This window comes from Tenrec ecaudatus, chromosome 12, assembly GCF_050624435.1.
Source record: "Tenrec ecaudatus isolate mTenEca1 chromosome 12, mTenEca1.hap1, whole genome shotgun sequence".
NCBI lineage: Eukaryota > Metazoa > Chordata > Mammalia > Afrosoricida > Tenrecidae > Tenrec > Tenrec ecaudatus.
This window is the reverse complement of record NC_134541.1, coordinates 13452021-13474194: the sequence shown is the minus strand read 5'-3', so window position 1 is coordinate 13474194 and position 22174 is coordinate 13452021. Positions and strand designations below refer to the sequence as shown.

The following is a 22174-nucleotide window of genomic DNA, read 5'->3' as shown; positions in this document are numbered from 1 at the left end:
GATGTTTTTCTCCCTTTCACACTGGGCCATGAGTGAGGTTGCCTAAGAAGTCCTGGTGGTACAAACAGTTAAGCGCTCTGCTGCTAACCTAAAGGTCAGTGGTTTGAAGCCACACGGTGACTCTGTGGGGAAATGGATGGGGAATCTATTGCCGGACACATCAGCTCTGCTCTGTCAGAAGGGGTTGTTGCTTTGAGTGGTAAATACTTAGCTGGCCCCTATCAACAGCAATCCCTCTCCCCCCCATGTAGGCGCTGAATTTCAACCTCAGCACTGCTCCCTCTCTGGGCCAAGGTCTCTTTTCTGGCCCTGGACACACTGTATTGTCATATGCTCTGGCCACCTAGCTCAGTGGCCTCCGTTTCTCCAAGGCATCCCTGAAGGCCAGCCTACCACAGAGAAGGGACTCACCCACAAATGGCCCTCTGACCCAGCTCAGATGGCAGGCCTTTCTCAGCCCCTGCCAGGCTCCGACTTCACCTGGCAGGAAACTAGTCTCCCACTCCGGCCCCATCCACCTTGTGTGGTCACACTCCTTCCTGCCTCTGTCTCCTTGGTCTCTTACATTGACTCATGTTTCTCTCCTGCTTCAAAATGTACATCCTCTCCCAACAGCCGGAGTATCTTTGGAAGCTGCCTCAAGCCATGCTTGGCATAAACTCCCCAAAGAAACAAACACCAACCAGGACGGCCCCTCACAGACCAGCCAACCACTGGCATCCCGTCCCTTCCACGGCTCTCTGTCCCTCTGTCTCCTGTTGCTTATGTTGAAACTGCCTGACCATATATCAAAGTGTCCCTCCTCTAAGCTTGTCTGTACATTGCTGACCTCCCTCCAAAGTGCCAAGTGGGGTTGTCAAGATGGGCATGTGTCCTACAATTGCAGGAGCACCCATCTCTAGGGCGGGTCTGCCCAGGGTGCCTTATGATAGAGTCCACCCAACTCAACTCAGCCGCATCTCCGCACGCACATCTCCGCACAGCTCGTTGGCCCCCAGTGGCTCTTTCTGATTTCCTTTCCCGAGCTTGTTCTTGAGTCGTGGTGTTTAGAAATCTCCATAAATCCTTCTCTTCCCCCCCCCCATGCAATCAGGGGATAAATTATTAAACAATAACAGAATGGGCGTGACGGAGGCCACAGAGGTACAGTCTGAGGGAGTGCATGGGTCCTCATCCCTGGGGCACTGCCACGGCTTCCCCCCCCCCCACCCCCAAAGCCCAGTTCTCAGCCTGGGGACTCGGCCAGCGTCCCCCTGCCCTCCGATGCCAGACTCACCTTGGCCGCCACGGAGGAGTTGGGCTTCTCCAGAAGGTCCCAGAGCTTCTTCCTCTTCTCCGCGCAGCACGTGTTGTCGAACTCTTCGCCCTCGCGCTCGCGCAGGGTCTCGGCCTCGCGCTTGAGCTCCTCGTTCATCTGCTCCTTCTTCTGGTGGTAGCGGGCCTGGCAGCAGGATTCTAGGTAGATCTCGTCGATGCCCCAGTAGTCCAGCTCCTGGCTGAAGCTGAGTGCGCACATCTCCTCCATCATGTGCAGCCGCCCCGTGCGGTAGAAGTTGAGGATGGACGTGAAGGCGCCCGGGTGGCGGTCGAAGAAGTACTCGTTGTCGTCCAGGCTGTAGTCGTCGCACACCTCGAGCAGCGAGTCGTGCGTGTTGCAGTCGCGGAGCTTGCCCAGACGCGTGCGGGGCAGGCGGTCCAGGGTGCGCCAGAGCACCTCGTGCGCCAGCCCCCCGACGTTGAGGCGGACGCGCCGAGAGCACGCCTTGCTGCGCACAATCTCCATGGGCTCCGGCGGCAGCGAGCTGCTGGAGCGGGAGCCATGCTTCGTCATGCCCGCCGGCATCGCTGGTCCGGCCGCCCCCGCCCCCCCTGCCCCCCCAGGCCGCTGTCACTCGACGGCAAGGCTGGCCGCCGCGGGGAGGGGGGCAGGGCGCGCTGGGAGCTACTGGGGGTGCAGGGGGCCTCGCGTCACGGCCGTCTTCTCATCTCCATCCCGAGGGCTGCGGGGCAGAAAGCGGACGCCGGTCAGCAAGCTCGGAGCTGGGGCCCACCCCTCCCCACCCTCAGCTGGGCCCAGCCGGCCTTGACCTTCTGGCGCTAAGCGGCTCTGGGGGCATGCAGGCTGGGCGCTGTCCCTCTTTCCGGTGCTGAAGTCCATCTGGCCCACCCCACGGCTGGAGGGAGGGGGCTGCCACCAGGGCGGGAGGAGGGGCCCAAGCGACGCCCCCGGGGTCCCGAAAGCTCCACCCCGCGCTTCCCCAGCCTGACCCGGAGCCCGGGGCGCTGTCCGCCCCGTCAAGTGCTGAAACTCGCTTCTCTGGGTCTCTGGGTCGAGTCCTTACTCTGGCCCCACCAGGAGGAGAGAGGGGCGCTACCTGAAAAAACTTTATGTCACTGTTTGATTTTAAAGAGTTCCAAGCTTTTCCCTCCCCCGCTCCGAAATAATCAGGATTTGGTTGCTCGGTGGAGTGGGGTGGGGGTGGGGGTGGAGGCGGGGAGGGGGCGGGCTTTCTTTTTCAGGACCTTAAAGGATCTGGGACGGCGGGGTGGGGGTGGGGTTCCCAGTGCCCACCTGTCGGAGGTCACAACGGAATAGGTGTACAAAATAGCCTTTCTGTCCTGGAGCGACCCCTCTCCCCAAACCACAGGGCACCCCTTAGAGTTCGCCTCTGGTGAAGCGAGGAGCACCCAGATGCAGAGCAGGGCTCTGCGCAGGGTCCCGCCCCGCCCCCAGTCCCTCACCCACCGCAGGGCGGGGGGGGGGGCGAGGTCCTCTGGATCTGCCTGCTTCGTCCCCCCCAGCCCCCACCTCGCTCCTTCCCCGCCCCCTTCTCCTCCTCCTCCTCCTCCTCCTCCTCCACGCTTCTCTCCTGCGATGGCTTTTTATAACTCTGGGTTCTGCGCCTTTCCCCGGGCTGGGAAGAGAAGAGGTGGGGGAGGTGGGAGGCGGGGAAGCAGGCTGAATTTTCTGGCCGTTTAAAACGTGCCCTCCTCCCGCCGCACACGGGGGATTTCTAGGGACACCCCAAACCCCCCAGCAGGTGAGGGGCACGCCCTCGACCCTCCCCCAGGGGTAGAAATTGCGCTCCTTCCCAGGCCCCAGCCCTTCCTTGTTCGCCGCCCCCCCACCCCTCCACCCCAGCCTGGAGCGGCGGAGCCCCGGTGGACTAGCAGGCCGAGCCGTGCCAGCCAAGCCCCCCGCCCAGGTTCCTCGGCGTCCCGCCGCAGGCCTCGTGCCCAACACTCACCCCCAGGGCGGCCGCCTCCCGGGGCCAGGGAGCGCGCATGTCGCCCGCCGCCCGGGCGCCCCCGCCCGCGGGCAGCGGCGATCCCAGGGCAGGGCCGGGCCAGGCCTACGCCGGGCGGGAGAGCAGACGACGCGCACCGGCTGCGGGCGCCGCGGGGCCCGGGCGCGCTCTCCGAGGCGGGAGCGTGGGGGCGCGGGGCGTGGGACCGCGATCGGTGCCGCCGCCCGCTCCTTCTCCTCCTCCTCCTCCTGCTCCCGCGGCGGCGGCGGCGGCGGCGGCGGCGGCGGCTGGCCGAGATCAACAAGTCGGGGCTGAGCTTCGGCTCCGCGCTCGCCGCGATTCTGTCCCGCACTTCGGAGCGCCGCCGCGAGTGGGCCACCCAGGCGGGACGGCGCCACCTGCGGGCCGGCCGCGCACGCGCCGCTTAACTCCTGCCTGCCCGGCGCCGCCGGCTGGGGAGGCTGCTGGAGGTCGCGGGGGCGTGGGCCTGGGAGGCGCGGTAGGGGGTGCGGCCGACCACCCGACCTTCCTGCCTTCTTCCAGCGGCCCCAAAGCCGTGTGTGTTAGGTGTCGGTGGACAAGCCAACACCCTCGTCAGGCCACCGTGGTGCTGACAGCGACAGACGAGGAAGAAAAACTACCACGTAGGAATACAAAGTTGGTGATCGGAAATGGAAACCCCCGCCTAATTTGCAATAATAATAATAATAATAATAAAGGGCGGCAAAGACTATGTCAGCGCCGGGAGGGACCAGGCAGCAAAGGAGAAGGTTGGGGGAGGGGAGGCGTTGCGATTTGCAATAAGCCTGGGTTTTCATTGAGCTTCCGTTCTAGGACTAAAATCGAATTCTAGAATCTAGCGGAGGGTGCGGGGAGAGGGGAGGACGAGCCTCTCCAGCATAGGTACACAATCTGCCAGTTGGTGATGACTGCTGTGGAGGGAGAAAAGGGAAGGGCAGGGGAAGAGAATGGGGGTGAGCTATGTGTTATAATAGAGCCCAGTGATTCATTCATTCATTCATTCATGCGTGCACTAGTTCAACAGCTGGTTACAGATCCCTTCCTGTGGAACGGGCCCTGTGCAGGGTTGAGGGACAGTGATGTCTCCTCCCGGTACTCTGTCCAGTGGGGAAGGCAGAATGGATCAGATAATCCCACAAATGACTATAGAAGCTGAGAAATGTGCCTGGGGAGGGGAGCAGGCTCCCCTAAGGATGGGAGGTGGGCCCTACCTTTACCCACGGATGCTTTCAAACACACGCAGGGAACCAGAGGCTGGGCACAGCGGAGTCCCAGTGCGCTTGCAAACTGTTAAGCACTCCCATTACTCACTCAACGGTTGGTGTTCAGTTGGTTCCATTGGCTTCTGAAAGACCACACACAGCCTTGAACCCAGAGGGTCACCATGTGTCAAAATCAATGTGGCGGGGTGGGGGCAGGGGTGAACCCCTTCCCTGGAGGAGAGAGACCAAAAGCAAGCCATGGTACCCCCAACGTGAGGTCTTTCCTCTCTCTCACCCTTGTTTGCTTGAAGGAGGATTCTTTCCCATGTGGCTGATGTATCCATTTAATCTCTCTTACCTGCCCAGTCTTCACCACCACTCGCTCCAGGATCCTTGCCCAAGCCACCCTCAGCCGACCCCCCAAACCACCTACACAGACACAACACAGCCTTTTTCTTGTTCTCCCTGCTCCCAGCCCTGCTCCCACAGTCCTTTCTCCCCATGGCGTCCGGGGCAACCTTCATGTTTCGTACACAGTAGACGCTCAGTAAACACTTGGCGTGACTCCCCCAGTCATCTCTCATCCTCTCGCCTCCCTTTAGTGTTCTACACAGTTCTTACCACAGCCGACACACCGCATGGTTATCTGTTGATGTGCTCGCTGTCCCCCCCACCCCCACTGGAATCTGGAATTCTGTTCTGAAATAGACGGATCGATGAGACCAAGGGCTATGTAAAATCCCAACAATTCTCTCCCCCTCCCCCCATCACACATGCATGATCCCTCCTGTCTGTTTCAATCTTCCCAAGGACTTTGGCTTTAGACTAAAGCCTAAGTGTCCGATGGGAGTTTTATGAGGTTTTGCCACCCTCGTTCCACGCAGGCTCCTTCTGGGGATCTGTGGGGTCCTGGTGGGCAGACAATGAGAGCGGTGCCTTTGAAAACGGAGAGCATTTCGGCTCTGTGAGTGGTGTGAAGGAATGAGCATCCTGCTGGCATGGAGAGACTAAGGGAGGCCTTTGTGAGGAGGTGGCATTTGAGCTGAGGGGAGAAAACAAAAACAAAAAGAAGAGTTGGTCCCTGGGAAGATTGGGGAAGGGCATTTAAAACCGAGGGAACAGCAGGTGCAAAGGCCCTGGGGAGTAGAGGCTGAACCATGTTGTAGGAACAGCAAGGTGGCCCTGGAGGGAACTCTGAGCAGGCAGGAGGGTAGGGGGGAGAGGAGGCAGTGGTGGGGTGCAGATAATTGGGGGCTTGTGCACCTGAGTGAGGTAGGGGGACCACTGCAGGGTTCAATCGAGAGTGGTTACGGCTGCATTCAGGATCCCTCAACTCTGGGAGACTTAGCAGGGTGAGAGCAGGGAGACAGGGAAGAGGATGTTGCAATTATCCAGGTGCAGGGTAGTGACAGTTTGGTGCAGGGTAGTGACAGTGGACATGGGGAGAAGTGGTCAGACAGAAGAATATATTTTGAAGGTAGTGCTGTCAGGGTTTGGGGTGAATTGGATGTGGGGTGTGGGAGACGGGAGGCAGATTCTCTCCAGCCTTGCGGTCTAGGCTCCCCCCTGGCCCTTTCCTGAGCTCATGAGTGAGGGTGATCTCCTTCCAGAGGCCATTTCCACCGAAGACGGCAGGAAACAATAACCCACGTGCTGGACTGCTAACCACAGAGTCAGCAGTTCGAGAGCACTAGCTGCTCCTTGGGAGAAAGATGAGACTTTCTCTTCCTGTAAAGAGTTTAAGCTTCAGAACCCAACAGGGGCAGGTCTACTCTATCCTATATGTTTGCCATGGGTCAGAATCCACTTGCTGTCGTCGGTGAGTTGCGGTAGGCCCAGCGGAATGGTGGGCCTGGGGAAATGACGCTATGATGTGGGCTTTCCAGAGCACAGCATTCTGGGGACATCTACATGCCACCCAGAAGGCCCTGCCTCCTCCACCCCATTTAGCCAAGGTGGGAGGGAAAGATTTGTGAGAACCTGAAACAAAGAACCTGCCGAACTTCCTCCAGCAGAGGTTTCGGGGGACATGATCTTACTGGCCAGTGATTGGCACGCTCACCGTTGAGAGCTCTCAGACTCCCAAATGGACAAATAGCCTTTCCTAAGGTCAGACTGGCCTCGGCAAAACACTCCACCCAGCGAGTTCATGCATTGATTCGAAGAATCATTCCAAATATTTACGAGCAGGTACTATGGGCGCAGCACTGAAGTCAGTGCAGGGGTGTCGGGGTAATAGCCGGCCAGTCCCTGTCCTCTGGCCAAGGGCAGGAGCAGGATAGACAGCCTGACACTTATTGTTCTTCTCTTTTGTTTGACTCATGTCTCTCTCCTCCTTTGTTCTCCTCCTCCTCCCACCCACCCCCTTCCTCGGTCATGTCCTTATTGGGCATTGTTTTGTTTTGTTTTTTTTAATCATTTTCTTGGGGGCTCTCATACAACTCTTTAAAAAATATATTTTATTAGGGGCTCATACAACTCTTATCACAATCCATACATATACATACATCAATTGTATAAAGCACATCTGTACATTCTTTGCCTTAATCATTTTCAAAGCATTTGCTCTCCACTTTGCATCAAGTCCTCTTTTTTCCCCTCCCTCCCCGCTCCCCCCTCCCTCATGAGCCCTTGATAATTTATAAATTATTATTTTGTCATATCTTTCCCTATCCAGCATCTCCCTTCACCCCCTTTTCTGTTGTCCATCCCCCAGGGAGGAGGTCACATGTAGATCCTTGTAATCAGTTCCCCCTTTCCAACCCACTCACCCTCTACCCTCCCAGTATCGCCCCTCACACCCCTGGTCCAGAAGGTATCACCCACCCTGGATTCCCTGTGTCTCCAGCTCCTATCTGCACCAGTGTACAACCTCTGCTCTATCCAGACTTGCAAGGTAGAATTCGGATCATGGTAGTGGGGGCCGAGGAAGCATTTAGGAACTGGAGGAAAGCTGTATTCTTCATTGGTGCTATGTCGCACCCTGACTGACTCATCTCCTCCTCTAGACCCCTCTGTGAAGGGATCTCCAGTGGCTAACAAATGGGCTTCGGGTCTCCACTCTTCACTTCCCCATTCATTCACTATGGTAAGATTTTTTTTTTGATGATGCCTTATACCTGATCCCTTCAACACCTCGTGATCTCACAGGCTGGTGTGCTTCTTCCATGTGGGCTTTGTTGCTTCTGAGCTAGATGGCCACATATAACTCTTTTCACAATCCATCCACCCATCCATTGTGTCAAGTTCATTTGTACATTTGTTGCCATCATCATTTTCAAAACATTCTCTTAGTACTTGAGCCCTTGGTATCAGCTTCTCATTTTTCCTCCTCCCTCCCCCACCTTTCCTCCCTCATGAACCCTTGATAATGTATAAATTATTATTATTTTGTCATGTCTTACACTGACCGATGTCTCCTTTCATCCACTTTTCTGATATCCGTCCCCCTGGGTGGGGGTTATAGGTAGATCATTGTGATCAGTTCCGCTGTCTCCCCCACCTTCCCCTTACTACTGGGCATTGTTTGTCAGTACAGTAAAGCCTTCAAACGCCGGAACCCGTGGAAGACAGAAACCTGTCCGAGAAGGAAAACACAGATGTTTCCTGCTAGCGAGCGAGTGATAGAAAGGTGACCGGATAACCCCGTCTCCAAGGCAGAAAACCTGGGAGGCCCAGGAACATACGACTGTCCTTTGAGTTCTACTTCTCACCAGAGTCACTGTGTCTGTTTGGGGTAAAAATGATAGAAAATTGACCAGCCAGCACCTGCTTTGTGAGGGTTTTTAAACGTGGAGATTTGATATGTGTTTTAGATCTTATTCAGTGTCTTCTTCTTAGCTGCGACCAGTCGTGGTGCGCTGCATGCATGGCACGTGTGCTCTGCTCCTCTTAGGTGCACAGCTGCTGTGATATCTGTCTGAACCTGTTCCCTGTCCACTCCCCCAGCAGGGCACCCGGATTACCTCCAACCCCCACCCCACAGCTAGTACCTCCCTGAGCATCCTCCCACGAGTCTGCTTATGGACCAGAGTGACCAGACATATATATCAGCTGTGTGGATCATAACAAACTATGGAAAGATAGCATGGAGAAGAATGGGAATTCTTCCCATTCCAGAACACTTCATTGTGCTCATACGGGACCTGTACATGGACAAGAAAACGCGGCACAGTTTAAAATCAGGAAAGGTGTCTGTCAGTGTTGTACCCTCTTGCCACACTCTCAATCTGTATGCTGAGCAAATAACCCAAGCAGCTGGATTACATGAAGAAGAATGGGGCATGAGGAAGGCTTATTAGCCATCTGCAATATGCAGGGAGCACAATCTTGCTTGCTGAAAGTGAGGAGGCCTTCCTGATCAAGATCAAGGATTGCAACCTTCAATATGGGTTACAAAATCAGTGATATATTACTCAATCAATAATATCACGGCAAATGCAGAAGAGATGGAAGCCATCGAAGATTTCGTCTTGCTTGGATCCACAGTCAGTGCTCATGGCGGCGGCAGTCCTCCAGAAAGGAGAGTATGAACTGCATTGGGTAAGTCTGCTGCACAACTCGACAGCACCTAGCAACATGGATGTGTGTGCATACATGCAGGTAAGGAGCCCTCCCTGATGGCGTCGTGGTTGCACATTGGGCTGCTAATGGCAGGGTCAGCAGTTCGAAATCGCCAGTCGCTCATTGGGAGAAAGATGGGTCTTCCTGCTCCCTTGAAGATTTAAAGTCTTGGAAACCCACAGGGGCAGTTAGTTGTACATGTCCTAGCTGGTTGCTATGAGTCGGCATTGATTTGATGGTAGTGACTTTGATTTACTTTGGATAAAGTAAACACACACATACACACAAATAACTATATACTATACAATTACATGTAAATATAATTATATACATAATTAAATCTATATATCTTCACTGCCCATGTTTAGAATGGTTGTGCTATTGAACTTGCAGTACTGAATTTGACCAATCACCCACAGATCTCTCTACAGAAGTCTAGTCCCGGGAGCATCCTAAGAGCAGAGCCCCTACCTCCCCACATACCACCTCAGACCCCAGTGTCTGGTCCAATCAAGAGAGCTAATTCCGGGCAGTCTGAAAGGCATCAGGCGCTGCATTTAAATGTGCGTTTCAGCACATTTCAGGTCCTGCATTTAAATGTGCGTTTCTCTGCTTCCCAGAGACTAGGCGGTCCCCTTGGATGCTTGTTTTCTTCTCTCAACCACCTGTTCACGAGCAACATTTGGTTTTCCCATGGGGCTGCTGTGTTTTGTTGTTGTGTTTTTCTTTGTTGTGTAACAGCCCGCCATTACCTTCTTTTATTTTGAAGATGGCTAATAGCTCCTTCTATGCAGACACCTCAATCCCCACCTTTGTCGGTGGGGCTCTTCGTTGGGCAGAAGTTCTGACTTCGGATGTCATCAGCATCTACTTTTGGTCTTCTGGTTTTGCTTTTGAAAGTCCTGCTTAAGGAATTCTCTACGCTCAGTTGCAAATATTTATTTTTTAAAGATTAATTTCATATTTTTCTTCAGTCCTTAAATAACATATGTACACACCCATGGGGTGGGGCGGGCTTCAAAAAATTCATGGAAAATGGAATTAAAAGAACGGAAAATGAAATGAAAACAACTGAATTTTCCCACAAAGGTTTCAAAGCCCGTGTGTGTGTGTGTGTGTGTGTGTGTGTGTGTGTGAAGGGGCCTCATTTCCCCAATTCCTTAACTCAAGTTAAAACTCAAGCTCAAGGTCAGGTGCAGCTGCTCATTTTACAGATGGGAAAACTTGCAGGCTCATCCCAAGGAGACCAGTATCCCAAAGGTCAGCCAGCTCACCAGAGGCCACTGAGTCTCAACACCAGGTCACCTGACCCCCTGGGACAGTGCTCTCTCAACACTTCTTCTGCTCTATCCGACCCTCTCAGTGATTTCCCACTGAGGGGTGCTGGGCTTGTTCTCGGAGGCTGAGTGAGGTCAAGTTGGCTTGGTCTGTCCATGTAAATACAAGTGAAATCCCCCTCTAAACGATGCTGGCAAGAGATGTGTCCATTTGAAGTTAGGTTCTTTTTTTACTCCATAATACCGGTCATCATTTATTTATAATCCCACTGAGAATCCTACTCAGGTTTCTCAGCAGATGCAGCCACTGGGCCAGGCTAATTAATCTCCCATTTTCTCCCCGACGGATCCCTGGGTAGGAGTGACTGCTTTGTGAGGGTGATTATGGGGTACCCACAGGCAAAAGGGAAATCATTGATATCTCTGAGCAGACGTCACTCAGTGTTACAAGTACTCTTGGCTATGGCCTGGCGGCAATGTGGTTATATATTGCTAACAATAATATCAGCACTTATAAACCACCAGCCTCCTTGAGGGATTAAGATGAGGCTTTCTACTCCCATGAAGGGTTGTAGTCTCGGGAACACACAGGGCTCGTTCTACCCTGTCCTGTAGGGTCTCCATGACTTGTAATTGACTCCGTGGCAGTGAGTTTTTATTTTGGAGTGCCCTTGCCCAGACAAACCTTCAGCAGCTCTGGAATTTTCCCATCAGCTTGGACTATAGTTCTTCCTCTGGTTCCCCTCTTGTTACACCTAATCATCATCATCATCATCATCATCATCAATAATGTAGGGATGACAGGATATACCTTACACATTTACTGGGGAAAGAGAAATAATAGGATGCTGCATATAAAGAACTTAACACCACGTCTAACTAGATACATGTAACGTAAGTGTTAAAGTTACACTAACAGCCATGATAACTGCAGTTAGCCTTCATCGAGCATCTACTGTGTTCCAGATGGTACTACATTCTTTGCATTAGTCTAGCCCATTTCAGCTTTTTCTCATTCACCATGGACTGAATAAAAAAAGAAAGAAAGAGAAAACAAAAAAAGAGAATTAAAAAATAAAAATAAATTTTTAAAAATAAGAAAGAAAGAAGACTCATAAGTTGATTTTCGAGTGACCAGTTATGTCTGATTCTAGTTCGTGTTCTAGTCTCTTCAAGATTTTATTAAGTTTTCTGTCTCAAGTTCCTGGTAAATGGATGAGCTTGGTTTTCTGGCCACTCCGAACATTTATCCATCTCCCTCTCCATTTATCACCTCATTGCCTAACCACCAATTGTTCCTTATAATCATCTACCTACCTGTCCTATCGCACAATCAGCCAATCACTCATCTGTCCTTCTTCTCATTCACACATTCCATCCTTTACCCATCTTTCCACCTGCTCAGCTACCCACTTTTCTATTCATCCATCCACGGTCTGTTTTTCCACTCACCCTTCTATCTATTCATTCAACCCCATCCATCTACCCAATTACTTACCTATCTACTCACTCGTGCACCTATTCATCCATGCATGCATCCACCTAACTGTTCATTGTCCAACCATCCAATCACTCATGCACCCTAGCCACGCACCATGCATCTGCTTACTTGCCCTGCTACGCCTCCCCAGACACCCGCCTCACATTTTTGGAGCATCTACTGCATGTAGGGCTTGTGCTGAGCATTGACACGATCTCTTGGGCTCACTCCCTGCGAGGGAGTGTGTGTGCCAAGAGGGCCCTCGCAGAGGACAATAGGTAAGTCTGCATGCAGTCCAGTGAATCCTCTTTGTGGCCTGGGTTTGGCCAAAGCCATTGATCCCCAGTGTCTGCGGGCAAGCAATGATAAAATGCAGAGCCGGCTCGGCCTAGGGCACAGGCTTCCAGAAGAACAATTAGAGGTAAACTAATATCTCCTCCCCGGGGAGGAGCCTGGGAACTCCAAGTTACTAGGAGAAAGGAGCAAGTCAGCAAAAGGAGGAAATGAAAGCCACAGAGATCACGAGCTAATTAACTGATTCTCCTAAGATAGTATTTCATTAAAACCCAGCTCTCTTGCCCTTTGAAGACTGATGTCTCTCTGACCACCTTTTCCGTTGTCCTTGGCTACTCTTTCTCGACCTCATCTGCTTCGCTTCTGCCTTCTATCACCCAGTCTTGTCCCTTCTCTAACCCAGCCTCCCCCAGCGAGCTGCCATTCCACCACTGCCATCCAGTTGACTTTGCCTCCCAGTGACCCTAGAGGATGGAGGAAAGCAACTCCTTGGGGTTTTCAAGGTTGTAAACCTTCCCAGGAGCAGCCAGCCCTCATTTCCTCCCGGAGAGCAGCTAATGAGTTTGAACAACTTTGTAATGAGCAGGCCAATGCTCAACCCACCGTACCACCAGGATCTAGCCACCCGTCTAAACGTTCAAAGGCACAAATCTGACTCAATCACCATGCTGAGTGGAGTCAATCCTTAATGCCTGATTGCACATTGCCTAGGACGAAGGACAAGCTCCGGGGGTGGAGCAAAGACCTTTGATTCCTTTACTGTGTACTTTCTGAGCAACCACGAGGTGTGAGATCTGGGAGGCCAGGAATGGCAAGGCAGAGCCCCTCCTGACGCCCAAGTAGGAAACAAAGAGGAGGACAGCCCCAAACCACCTGGTGTGGAAAATCACTAGAGGCCAGCAGGGCAAGTACAAAAGCAAGACCAAAGTAGTTGGATGATTTTGTGTCCACTTGAATTTGTAGGAAAGTGTAGGGTGGGGTCTTACCTGCCAATCAGGTCACGGCCTGAGGATGCCTCCTGGGGAGTGTGGCCTTCTTATAAGAATAAGCCGGAAACCTCCCTCTGCCTCTGCCACTTCACGCTGCAGGCTGGGACTCTACCTGCAGGGGTGGTCCCACGTGGGCTGCTCTGAATGCTGTCAGGGCCCTGGCACGTTTCCATCGACCTTGGATGCATACAACTCTGCACGCAGCAGCCTGTGGTCCTCCTGCAGTCTGCATCGTCTTCTGTGCTTTCCGCCTGCAGCTACCTGGGGATGAAGAGGCCCCAGCTCTCATCAGACTTGTGGATTTGAGTTGGACTAGGCTGAGATGCCTGTCTTAATAGATGATTATTCTTGATATAAAGTTCTTTCTTATACATTCAGGAGTGTGTGTTAGTGTGGGTAGACTAGAGGAACAAATCCAGGGAGACTCACATGTAAATAAGAAAGAGAGTTATATACAAGAACAATTGAATGAAGACAAGTGGGTGCATAAGCAAATTTGGCGAAGAAAGCTGATGGTGCAGGCTATCAAAAGATATTGTGTCTGGGGTCTTAAAGGCTTGAAGGTAAACAAGCGGCCACCTAGCTCAGCACTAACAAAGCCCACATGGAAGAAGCGCACCAGCCTGTGTGATCACGAGGTGTCCATGGGATCAGATATCAGGCATCAAAGAACAAAAAATCAAATCATTGTGAATGAGGGGGGCAGTGCGGAGTGGAGACACAAAGCCCTTTGTAGGCCACTAGACATCCCCTTACAGAAGGGTCTCGGGAAGGAGATGAGCCAATCAGGGTGCGATGTAGCAACGATGAAACATACAACTTTCCTCTAGTTCCTAAATGCTAATCCCAATTATACCTTACAAATCTGGCTAGACCAGAGGATGTACACTGGTACAGATAGTAACTGGAAACACAGGGAATTCAGGGCGGGTGGTCCCTTCAGGACCAGCGATGTGAGTGGCGATACTGGGAGGGTGGGTTGGAAAGGGGAAACCTATTACAAGGATCTACATGTGACCTCCTCCCTGGGTGACGGACAACAGAAAAGTAGGTGAAGGGAGACATCGGACAGGGCAAGATGTGACAAAATAATAATTTATAAATTATCAAGTGTTCATGAGGGAGGGGAGAGCGGGGAGGGAGGGGAAAAATGATGACCTGATGCCAGAGGCATAAGTCCATAAGTCTGATATTAGCCCATATGTCCGATACCAGTCTATAAAATCCTCTTCAGACTCACAAAGCACATGTAATGATGCCGAATGCAGCAAGATCACTGGCCAGTGGGTGGTAAGTCTTGTGGATCCAGTGATGGTGGAAGCATCTTAGTGCTGGCAGGGGTCTCCACGTGGTTCCTTCAGCTCCAAAACTCTAACTGCCTCAGTTGCTTCATGTGGCTTCTCCTCAGAAATGTCTCCCAGGGAGTGAGCCTTGTCAGTAGAGTCTCCCAGGGAGTGAGCTGAGCGAGAGAGAGTACTAGTACTTCCTGCCTCCAAGGAGGAACTACAGGAGTTCTCAGAATCCTCAAGAGCAGGCCATGTCCACACAGAGGCCTGATTGGCTATCCCCTGATTGACAGGCTAGACTCCACCCCTTCACTCTCAATCCTCAAATTGACAAATGATGATGTAACTACCACAGCGTGTCATTGGCTGTGTTTCTCTAGACAACCCGGCCTAGTACACATGGAATGAGACGGCCGGCTTCAGGTGAAGACGTAAGAAAAGCATTGGCTGAGGCACTGATGCTACAGGTGAGGAAGGAATCAATCAGCAAGCCATGGAAGCGAGTGGGGAAGAGCATTTGGAGCTCACGGTAGAAGAGAAAGGAGGAACAAAGGCCCTGGGTGTTGAAGATGGAAAACGGTGCATATGCTCAAGGTTCCATGGAGATTCAAACTTAGGCAGAGCTCCTGCCGAGAACAACAACATGATATGATCTCTGAGTACAGTATCCCCCAAACCCACTGCCATTCAGCCCCTTAGTGACCCTGGATGGAGTTTCTGAGACCGATCAGTCTATAGGAGCAGAGAGTGTCATCTTTTTTTAAATCATTTTATTAGGGGCTCATACAACTCTTATCACAATCTATACATACATCCATAATGTAAAGCACATTTGTACATTCATTGCCCTCATCATTCTCAAAACATTTGCTCTCCACTGAAGCCCCTGGCATCAGGTCCTCATTTTTTCCCCTCCCTCCCCGCTCCCCCCTCCCTCATGAACCCTTGATAATTTATAAATTATTATTTTGTCATATCTTGCTCTGTCCCACATCTCCCTTCACCACTTGTCTGTTGTTTGTCCCCAGGGAGGAGGTCACATGTAGATCCTTGAATTCGGTTTCCCCTTTCCAACACACCCTCCCTATGCCCTCCCAATATCGCCACTCACACCACTGGTCCTGAGGGGGAATATCCACCCTGGATTCCCTGTGCTCCCAGCTCCTATCTGTACCAGTGTACATCCTCTGGTCTAGTCAGACTTGCAAGGTAGGATTTGGATCATGACAGTGTGGGGGTAGGGGTGGGGAGGAAGCATTTAGGAACTAGAGGAAAATTGTATTTTTCATGGGGTCTAAACTGCACCCTGACTGGCTCATCTCCTCCCCAAGAACCTTCTGTAAGGGGATGTCCAGTGGCCTACAAATGGGCTTTGGGTCTCTACTCCGCACTCCCTCCCTCATTCACTATGGTAAGATTTTTTGTTCTGATGATGCCTGATCCCTGATCCCTTCGACACCTTGTGATCACACAGGCTGGTGTGCTTCTTCCATGTGGGCCATTTATTTACCTTCAAGCCTTTAAGACCCCAGACGCTATATCTTTTGATAGCCAGGTACCACAAGTTTTCTTTGCCACATTTGCTTATGCACCCATTTGTCTTCAGCAGTCATATCAGGCAGGTGAGCACACAATTATATGATTTTAGTTCTTTGATCCTGATAGCTGATCCCTTCGGCACCTTGTGATCACACAAGCTGGTGTGCTTCTTCCATGTGGGCTTTGTTGCTTCTGAGCCAGATGGCTGCTTGGTTACCTTCAAGCCTTTAAGACCCCAGACGCTATATCTTTTGATAGCCGGGCACCATCAGCTTTCTTCACCTCATTTAGTTGTTCACCCTCTTTGTCTTCAGTGGTTGTGTCGGGAAGGTGAGCATCATAGAGTGCCAATTTAATAGAAGAAAGTATTCTTGCATTGAGGGTGTACTTGAGTACACCTTCTGCTACCTTAATTCTAAACTTATAATTATATGCACATAAATCTATTTCCCCATCCTCATATATGAATATATTTACATATGTACATGTCTTTATCTAGACTTCTATAAATGCCCTTTGCCTCCCAGCTCTTTCCTCTATTTCCTTTGACTTCCCTTCTGTCCCACTATTGTGCTCAGTCCCCACCAGGGTTTTAGCAAGTCCCAACCAGGCCTCCCACACCCTTCTCACCACTAATTTGGATCACTTGTTGTTCCCTTGTCCCTGGGCTTATTAACACCACTACTTTTTCCCCAACCTCCCCCTCTCCCAGGTTCCCCACCCCCCGGAACTGTAGGTCCCATTGTTTTCTCCTCCAACTTTTCATCCAGCCTATCTTATTTAGACAGACCTGCAGAGATAATAACATGCACAAGAACAAGACAGAGCCAAACCTAGCAACAATATACAACAAAGCAACAACAACAAACCAATGACCAAAAAAAACACAACAAGAAAGAAAAGCTTGTAGTTAGTTCAAGGATTGTTTGTTGGCCTTTATGAGTGTTTTCCAGTCCAGTCTGTTGAGGCACCACGCCCTGGCCCCAAAGTCCACCTTCAGCATTCTCTGGGGACCTCCCCATTCCATTCCCTTGCTGTTCTGTTGCACCCCCTTAATGTTTTGCTTCGGTATGGTGGGATGCGATCGGGTGCAATTCCCACACTATCTCTGGTGTTGTCCCCTGTAGGGCTATGGGTCAGTGAGGGACATCATGTCTCATAGTGGTGCCGGCCATGTCGTCTTCTCTGTCAAATGGCTGCTCTAATTGGGAACATCATCCTCATGACCTGGTGGGTCAGGATGTGTTCCACTCTCTCATCCTTCCCCTTCATCTGCTCCCATCAGATATGTCCCTCTCCCGGAGCTGCAGGTTCAATACTGTCCTTTGAAATAAATTCTTCTGAGGGGAGGGGCAGGTGTCCACTTAGTAGTTGGGGTTGGGGCCGGCCCCCCAGACCTTTACACTGGTTCTCTACTCCACGCCAGCACGTTGCAGTCACATCTTGGAGCACTGGGTTGAAGTCTGGTCCCTCTTTCCCTGTGGAGATAGAAACAATACCCTCCCCTTGGGCGGGTTAGTGCCCTGTGCCCCTGCTCCCCATTTCTTTATTATTATTATTTGCTTCCTTTCCCCACCTCCTTTTTAGTTGGCTACTGTATGTATCCCTGTAATTGGTCTGGTCCCTGCCATACCTGGTCCTCACCCAGGAATGTTTGTCTACAGTAGTGCCATCTTTCTCCCTCTGAATGGCTGGTGGGTTTGTGCTGCTGATAAATGTCAATGCTGCATGCCATGGAATTAAATGCAGCAAGCATAACCCGCGTCAACATGCAAGAGCCACCACGGCTCCTGAGAGTGAAACCAGTCCCAATAATTATTATTCATTGAACATAAAATTCAGAAGCAGGTCAGGATTGATGTGGCCTTTGGGGACAGGCTACTCAACATCATGTTTGCGAGGTTCATGCACATTACGGCAAGTGTCAGTACTCCTTCCCTTTTTATTGCTGCACAGTATTCTGCTATCCAGTAGTAGCCAACATGGATATACCACGCTTTCTGCGATGTTCCACGTTGATGCTGACTCATAAGAACATCTAAAGGTCTCAGGATTCTTTGCCAATTTCTCCAAGATTATGTCCCCAGAATCACAGGATGGCTGCCATGACCACGTTCTACATGACAACCAGAAGAGAGGAAAGAAAGAGACTAGATCTTCCCACATTTCCACTATGAAGAAAGCTTTGCTGGATATGCCCTCTACCTTCTGCAACCATATCATTGGCTAGTGCTGGGTCACCTGAGCACAATCAACCCAAGGGATGTCTGGTACCCGTGTTTGGGTAGGTCCCGTCTTGATTTGCCTTTGAAGGTTGGCCTCTTCTTCTCTGACCACCTGGCTGCCTAATAGCGGAATAAAACTTTTTAGAGAGGAAGTTCAGTGCTCCCTCGGAGACATTCCTGCTGACAAGGTACATGGAGCCTCGCGAGAGCCTTGGAGCTGGAGCAGCCATGTGGAGACCCCTGCCAGCGCTGACATGCTTCCACCGCCACTGGATCTACAAGGCTTTCCACCCACTGGCCTGTGATCTTCCTGCATTCCGCGTCACTGCATGTGTTTCGTGAGTGTGAAGAGGACTTGATAGATTGGTACCCGACATATGGGCTAGTATCGGACTTATGGACTTGGGCTGGGATGTTTTCTCAATACACAATTGTTCTTTTATCTAAAGCTCTTTCTTATACACATCAAAAAGAGAGAGAAAGGAAGTTCAGGCTTTGGTTCTTGTCCAGGCAACCAGCAGACTGGCACAGTGGCTGACGCCCTCTGAAGCACAGTCGCACCCTGCCCATCCCAGCGATCCAGGTGCTCCACACGTGGCACTCCCAGGTCTACATCAGGTGAGGGACAGCTGTCTTTGATCTTTCTGGCCACTCCTGCGCTAGCTGTCTCTGAGGTCCCAGGGAAGGACCTGGGAAACAGAGGAAACACTTCCCAGTCTCCACTACTCACCAGCTTCACCTCCTGCAGATCACTGTGCTGGACCATGTCTCAAACAGTCATGATGCCCAGCCTGCAGTCCGTTACAGGTGCCTGAGTATTCCTTGGCCCACCGTGGACTAAGGAAAACAAGGATGATGGCTCAAGTAGAAAGCAAATGTTTTGAGAAGGATGATGGCAACAAAAGTACAAATGTGCTTGACACAATGGATGGATGAATTGTGATAAGAATTGTGAAATGGTTTCTAAAAAATAATTAAAATATAAATAAATGGAAATATACACGCCACACCCCCACCCCCGGCAAAAAAAATAAAGAAACTAAGAATGATGAAATGCATATTTTGTTCAACAAAATTGATCCTATTTAAAGGGCAGTTGTTGTTTGCTTTCTGACTTAAGCTCCCCAAGGTGCTTAGCCAAAGACCAGACTCCCCAGGCTGGCTGATGAGAGGGTGCTCCAGGAGTGAGTGTCGTCCACCAAGCAGAGGCAGAGTACCAATCAGCAAGGTAAGCCTGGGCTTCCTTCCTAATCTGTTGTGAACAGTTCCGCATAGGTATTACCCAGGGTGTGCTGCTTGAACAAGGGCAGAGAGGTTCCTGGGCTGTTGCAGTCTCTTCTGTCCTAGTTTCCCTGGCCCGCCCACCTCCAGCACACACGCAGCCCATCACACACACACACACACACACACACACACACACACACACACACACCACGGAGGATCCTGCTAGACCATCAGCCAGTTCACATTCTTCCTTCCAAGGCTCCTGGCCACACCCACCTCCTTTTCCGGATCTGGCTGGAGCCTTCCTGCCTTAGGGCTTTTGCATTGGTCGGCCCATCTTTCTGGGCACGCTTCCCTCCTCTCGCTTCCTCTGCATCTCGTTTTGAAGGTCACCTTCTCAGGGAGGTCATCCTCTTTGACTTTGTGCAGCCCCAGCCCTGGCCCTCCTCTGTCTTCTCTGCAGCAGCGTCCCCATCTGACACCTTCCTTCTCTGCCTAGTTGCTGGTTGCCGCCCCCGCTAGAATGTCAGAGCCACTGGGGCACGGCTTTTCCCGTCTGTTCTAGTCAATGCTGAGTGTCCATGGCCTAGACCCTGCCTGGCACAGGAGAGGCGCTCAGTAGATCATGATTTTCCCACACATGAGGGTTTTATTGAGAGATAATTCACATAGCATAGCACAAAATTCACCCAGCTCAGAAGCAACAAAGCCCACATGGAAGAAGCACACCAGCCTGTGAGATCACGAGGTGTCGAAGGGATCAGGTATAAGGCATCATCATAAAAAAAAAAATCTTACCATAGTGAATGAAGGGGGAAGTGCAGAGTGGAGACCCAAAGCCCATTTGTCGGCCACTGGAGACCCCCTCACAGAGGGGTCTAGAGGAGGAGATGAGTCAGTCAGGATGCGATGTAGCACCGACTAAGAATACAGCTTTCCTCCAGTTCCTAGGTGCTTCCTTCCCGCCAACTACCATATCCGAATTCTACCTTGCACATCTGGATAGGGCAGGGGTTGTACACTGGTGCATATGGGAGCTGGAGGCACAAGGAATCCATGGTGGATGATACCTTCAGGACGAGGGATGTGAGGCGTGATGCTGGAAGGGTAGAGGGTGAGTGGGTCCTTGGCTCCACGCGAGAAAGATTTCATGCCGAAGCCGGGCTCGTGATCCAAGTGAATTTAATGAGAGTTAAAAGAAGTTTCAGGTTTTACGCGGCACCCATAGGATTCCTTTGACCATGCGGCCTGGCAAAGACTGCCCCAGGTCACGCAAGGATCTCTCTCCTCCCACAAAGATGACCAGACCACATAAGCAAGCCGAGACCAAGAGACCCTCTCCCTTCCGGTCCCTGCCTTTTCAAGGGTTCCCAGGGGAGGTGTGGTGAACGACCCCAGGTCGATCCCATTGGCTGAATTGCAATCACCTGGCCCAGGTGGGCTGCTCCAGGTGTAACGCCCATCTGGGCCCACCGGCAGGAAAATCCAGCTTTTGTCCTTTGCTGGCTCTCCTGGGCATGCGTAAATGGACTTCCCAATTCCCTAGGCTAAGCTACCTAACAGATCTACATGTGACCTCCTCCCTGGGTGATGGACAGCAGAAAGGGGGGTGAAGGGAGACGCTGGATAGGCCAAGATATGACAAAATAACAATTTATAAATTATCAAGGGCTCGTGAGGGAGGGAGGAGTGGGGAGGGAGGGGAAAAAAAGAGGACCTGATGCAAAGGGCTTAAGTGGAGAGCAAATGCTTTGAAAATTATTAGGGCAAAGAATGTCCGGATGTGCTTTATACAATTGATGTATGTATATGTATGGGTTGTGATAAGAGTTGTATGAGTCCCTAATAAAATGTTTTTTAAAAATCACCCATTTATCATGCACAATCCTATGGTTTTCGGTTTATGTGCTTTGCAGATGTTTTCTTAACCAGTAGCAGGATTGAGGCCACCCTGCATCAGGCAAGTCTACCAGAGCCATTTTCCCCACAGTGTGTGCTCACCTCCTGTCTCTGTGTCACGTGTTGGCCATTCTCGCGATATTTCAAACTTTTCCAAAATACTATTGCAGGGAACTTAAGACTAACACTCCCCACCACTACCCTCCCAGTAAAGCTCACTGCTGTCAAGTTGATTCTGACTCACAGTGACCCTCTAGGGCAGGGTGGAACTATCCTGTGGGATTTCTGAGACTGTAACTCTTGATGGGAGGAGGAAGCCTCCTCTTCTCCCTCAGCGCAGCTAGTGGTTTGGAACTACTGACCTTGTAGCTAGCAGCCCAACGCAAAGCCCACCATGCCACCAGAGCTCCCTAGGGAAGACTACAGTATGCTGTCAACATACCTTTTATATGCACTGGGGGGTGGGTGGGTGGATCACATGGCTCTATTGGGCTAGTCTCTTTGTGGTGGTGGGCTGGACTGGAACCCGCCATGCCTCCGAGCTACACCTGTGTTCACAGAGATGTGCAACCATCACTACACTGTCACCGCTCCCGGAGAAGCCCTTGACCCCTCTCAGTCACTCCCTGGGCTCTCTTCCCCAGTCCTAGGAAACACACTTTTCGGCATGATGTGTTTGCTATTGCAGGTACATGGGATCAGATAGTATGTGGCCTTTGTAAGGTGACCAGATTTTAACATTGGTAAAGCGGGACACCAGAGGGACGCCATTGATAAAACTCATATCCTAGCGAAATAGCCATGTGGCAGCCGAAAACCGTCTACCCTAGCTTGCCGTGCATTCTTTCCAAAAATCAGGACTTTTTTAAAACAACGTGGGATGGGGGAAAAATTGTTAAAAATCGGAACTGTCCTGCCAAAAGCGGG

The 22174-nt window shown here is 51.4% G+C and overlaps 1 protein-coding gene across 1 annotated transcript in view; it reads right to left on the bottom strand.

Moving 5' to 3' along the window:
• Positions 1-3601, bottom strand: part of KCNB1 (potassium voltage-gated channel subfamily B member 1) — a 128040-nt gene extending 124439 nt beyond the window's left edge. The window contains exons 1-2 of the mRNA XM_075528582.1: positions 3249-3601; positions 1277-2000 (exon numbers count right to left, since the gene is read on the bottom strand). Of these exons, the coding sequence (XP_075384697.1) occupies positions 1277-1843 (567 nt within the window). The 5' untranslated portion in view covers positions 1844-2000; positions 3249-3601. The remainder of the gene's footprint in view (positions 1-1276; positions 2001-3248) is intronic.
• Between the last annotated feature and the right edge of the window lie 18573 nt (positions 3602-22174).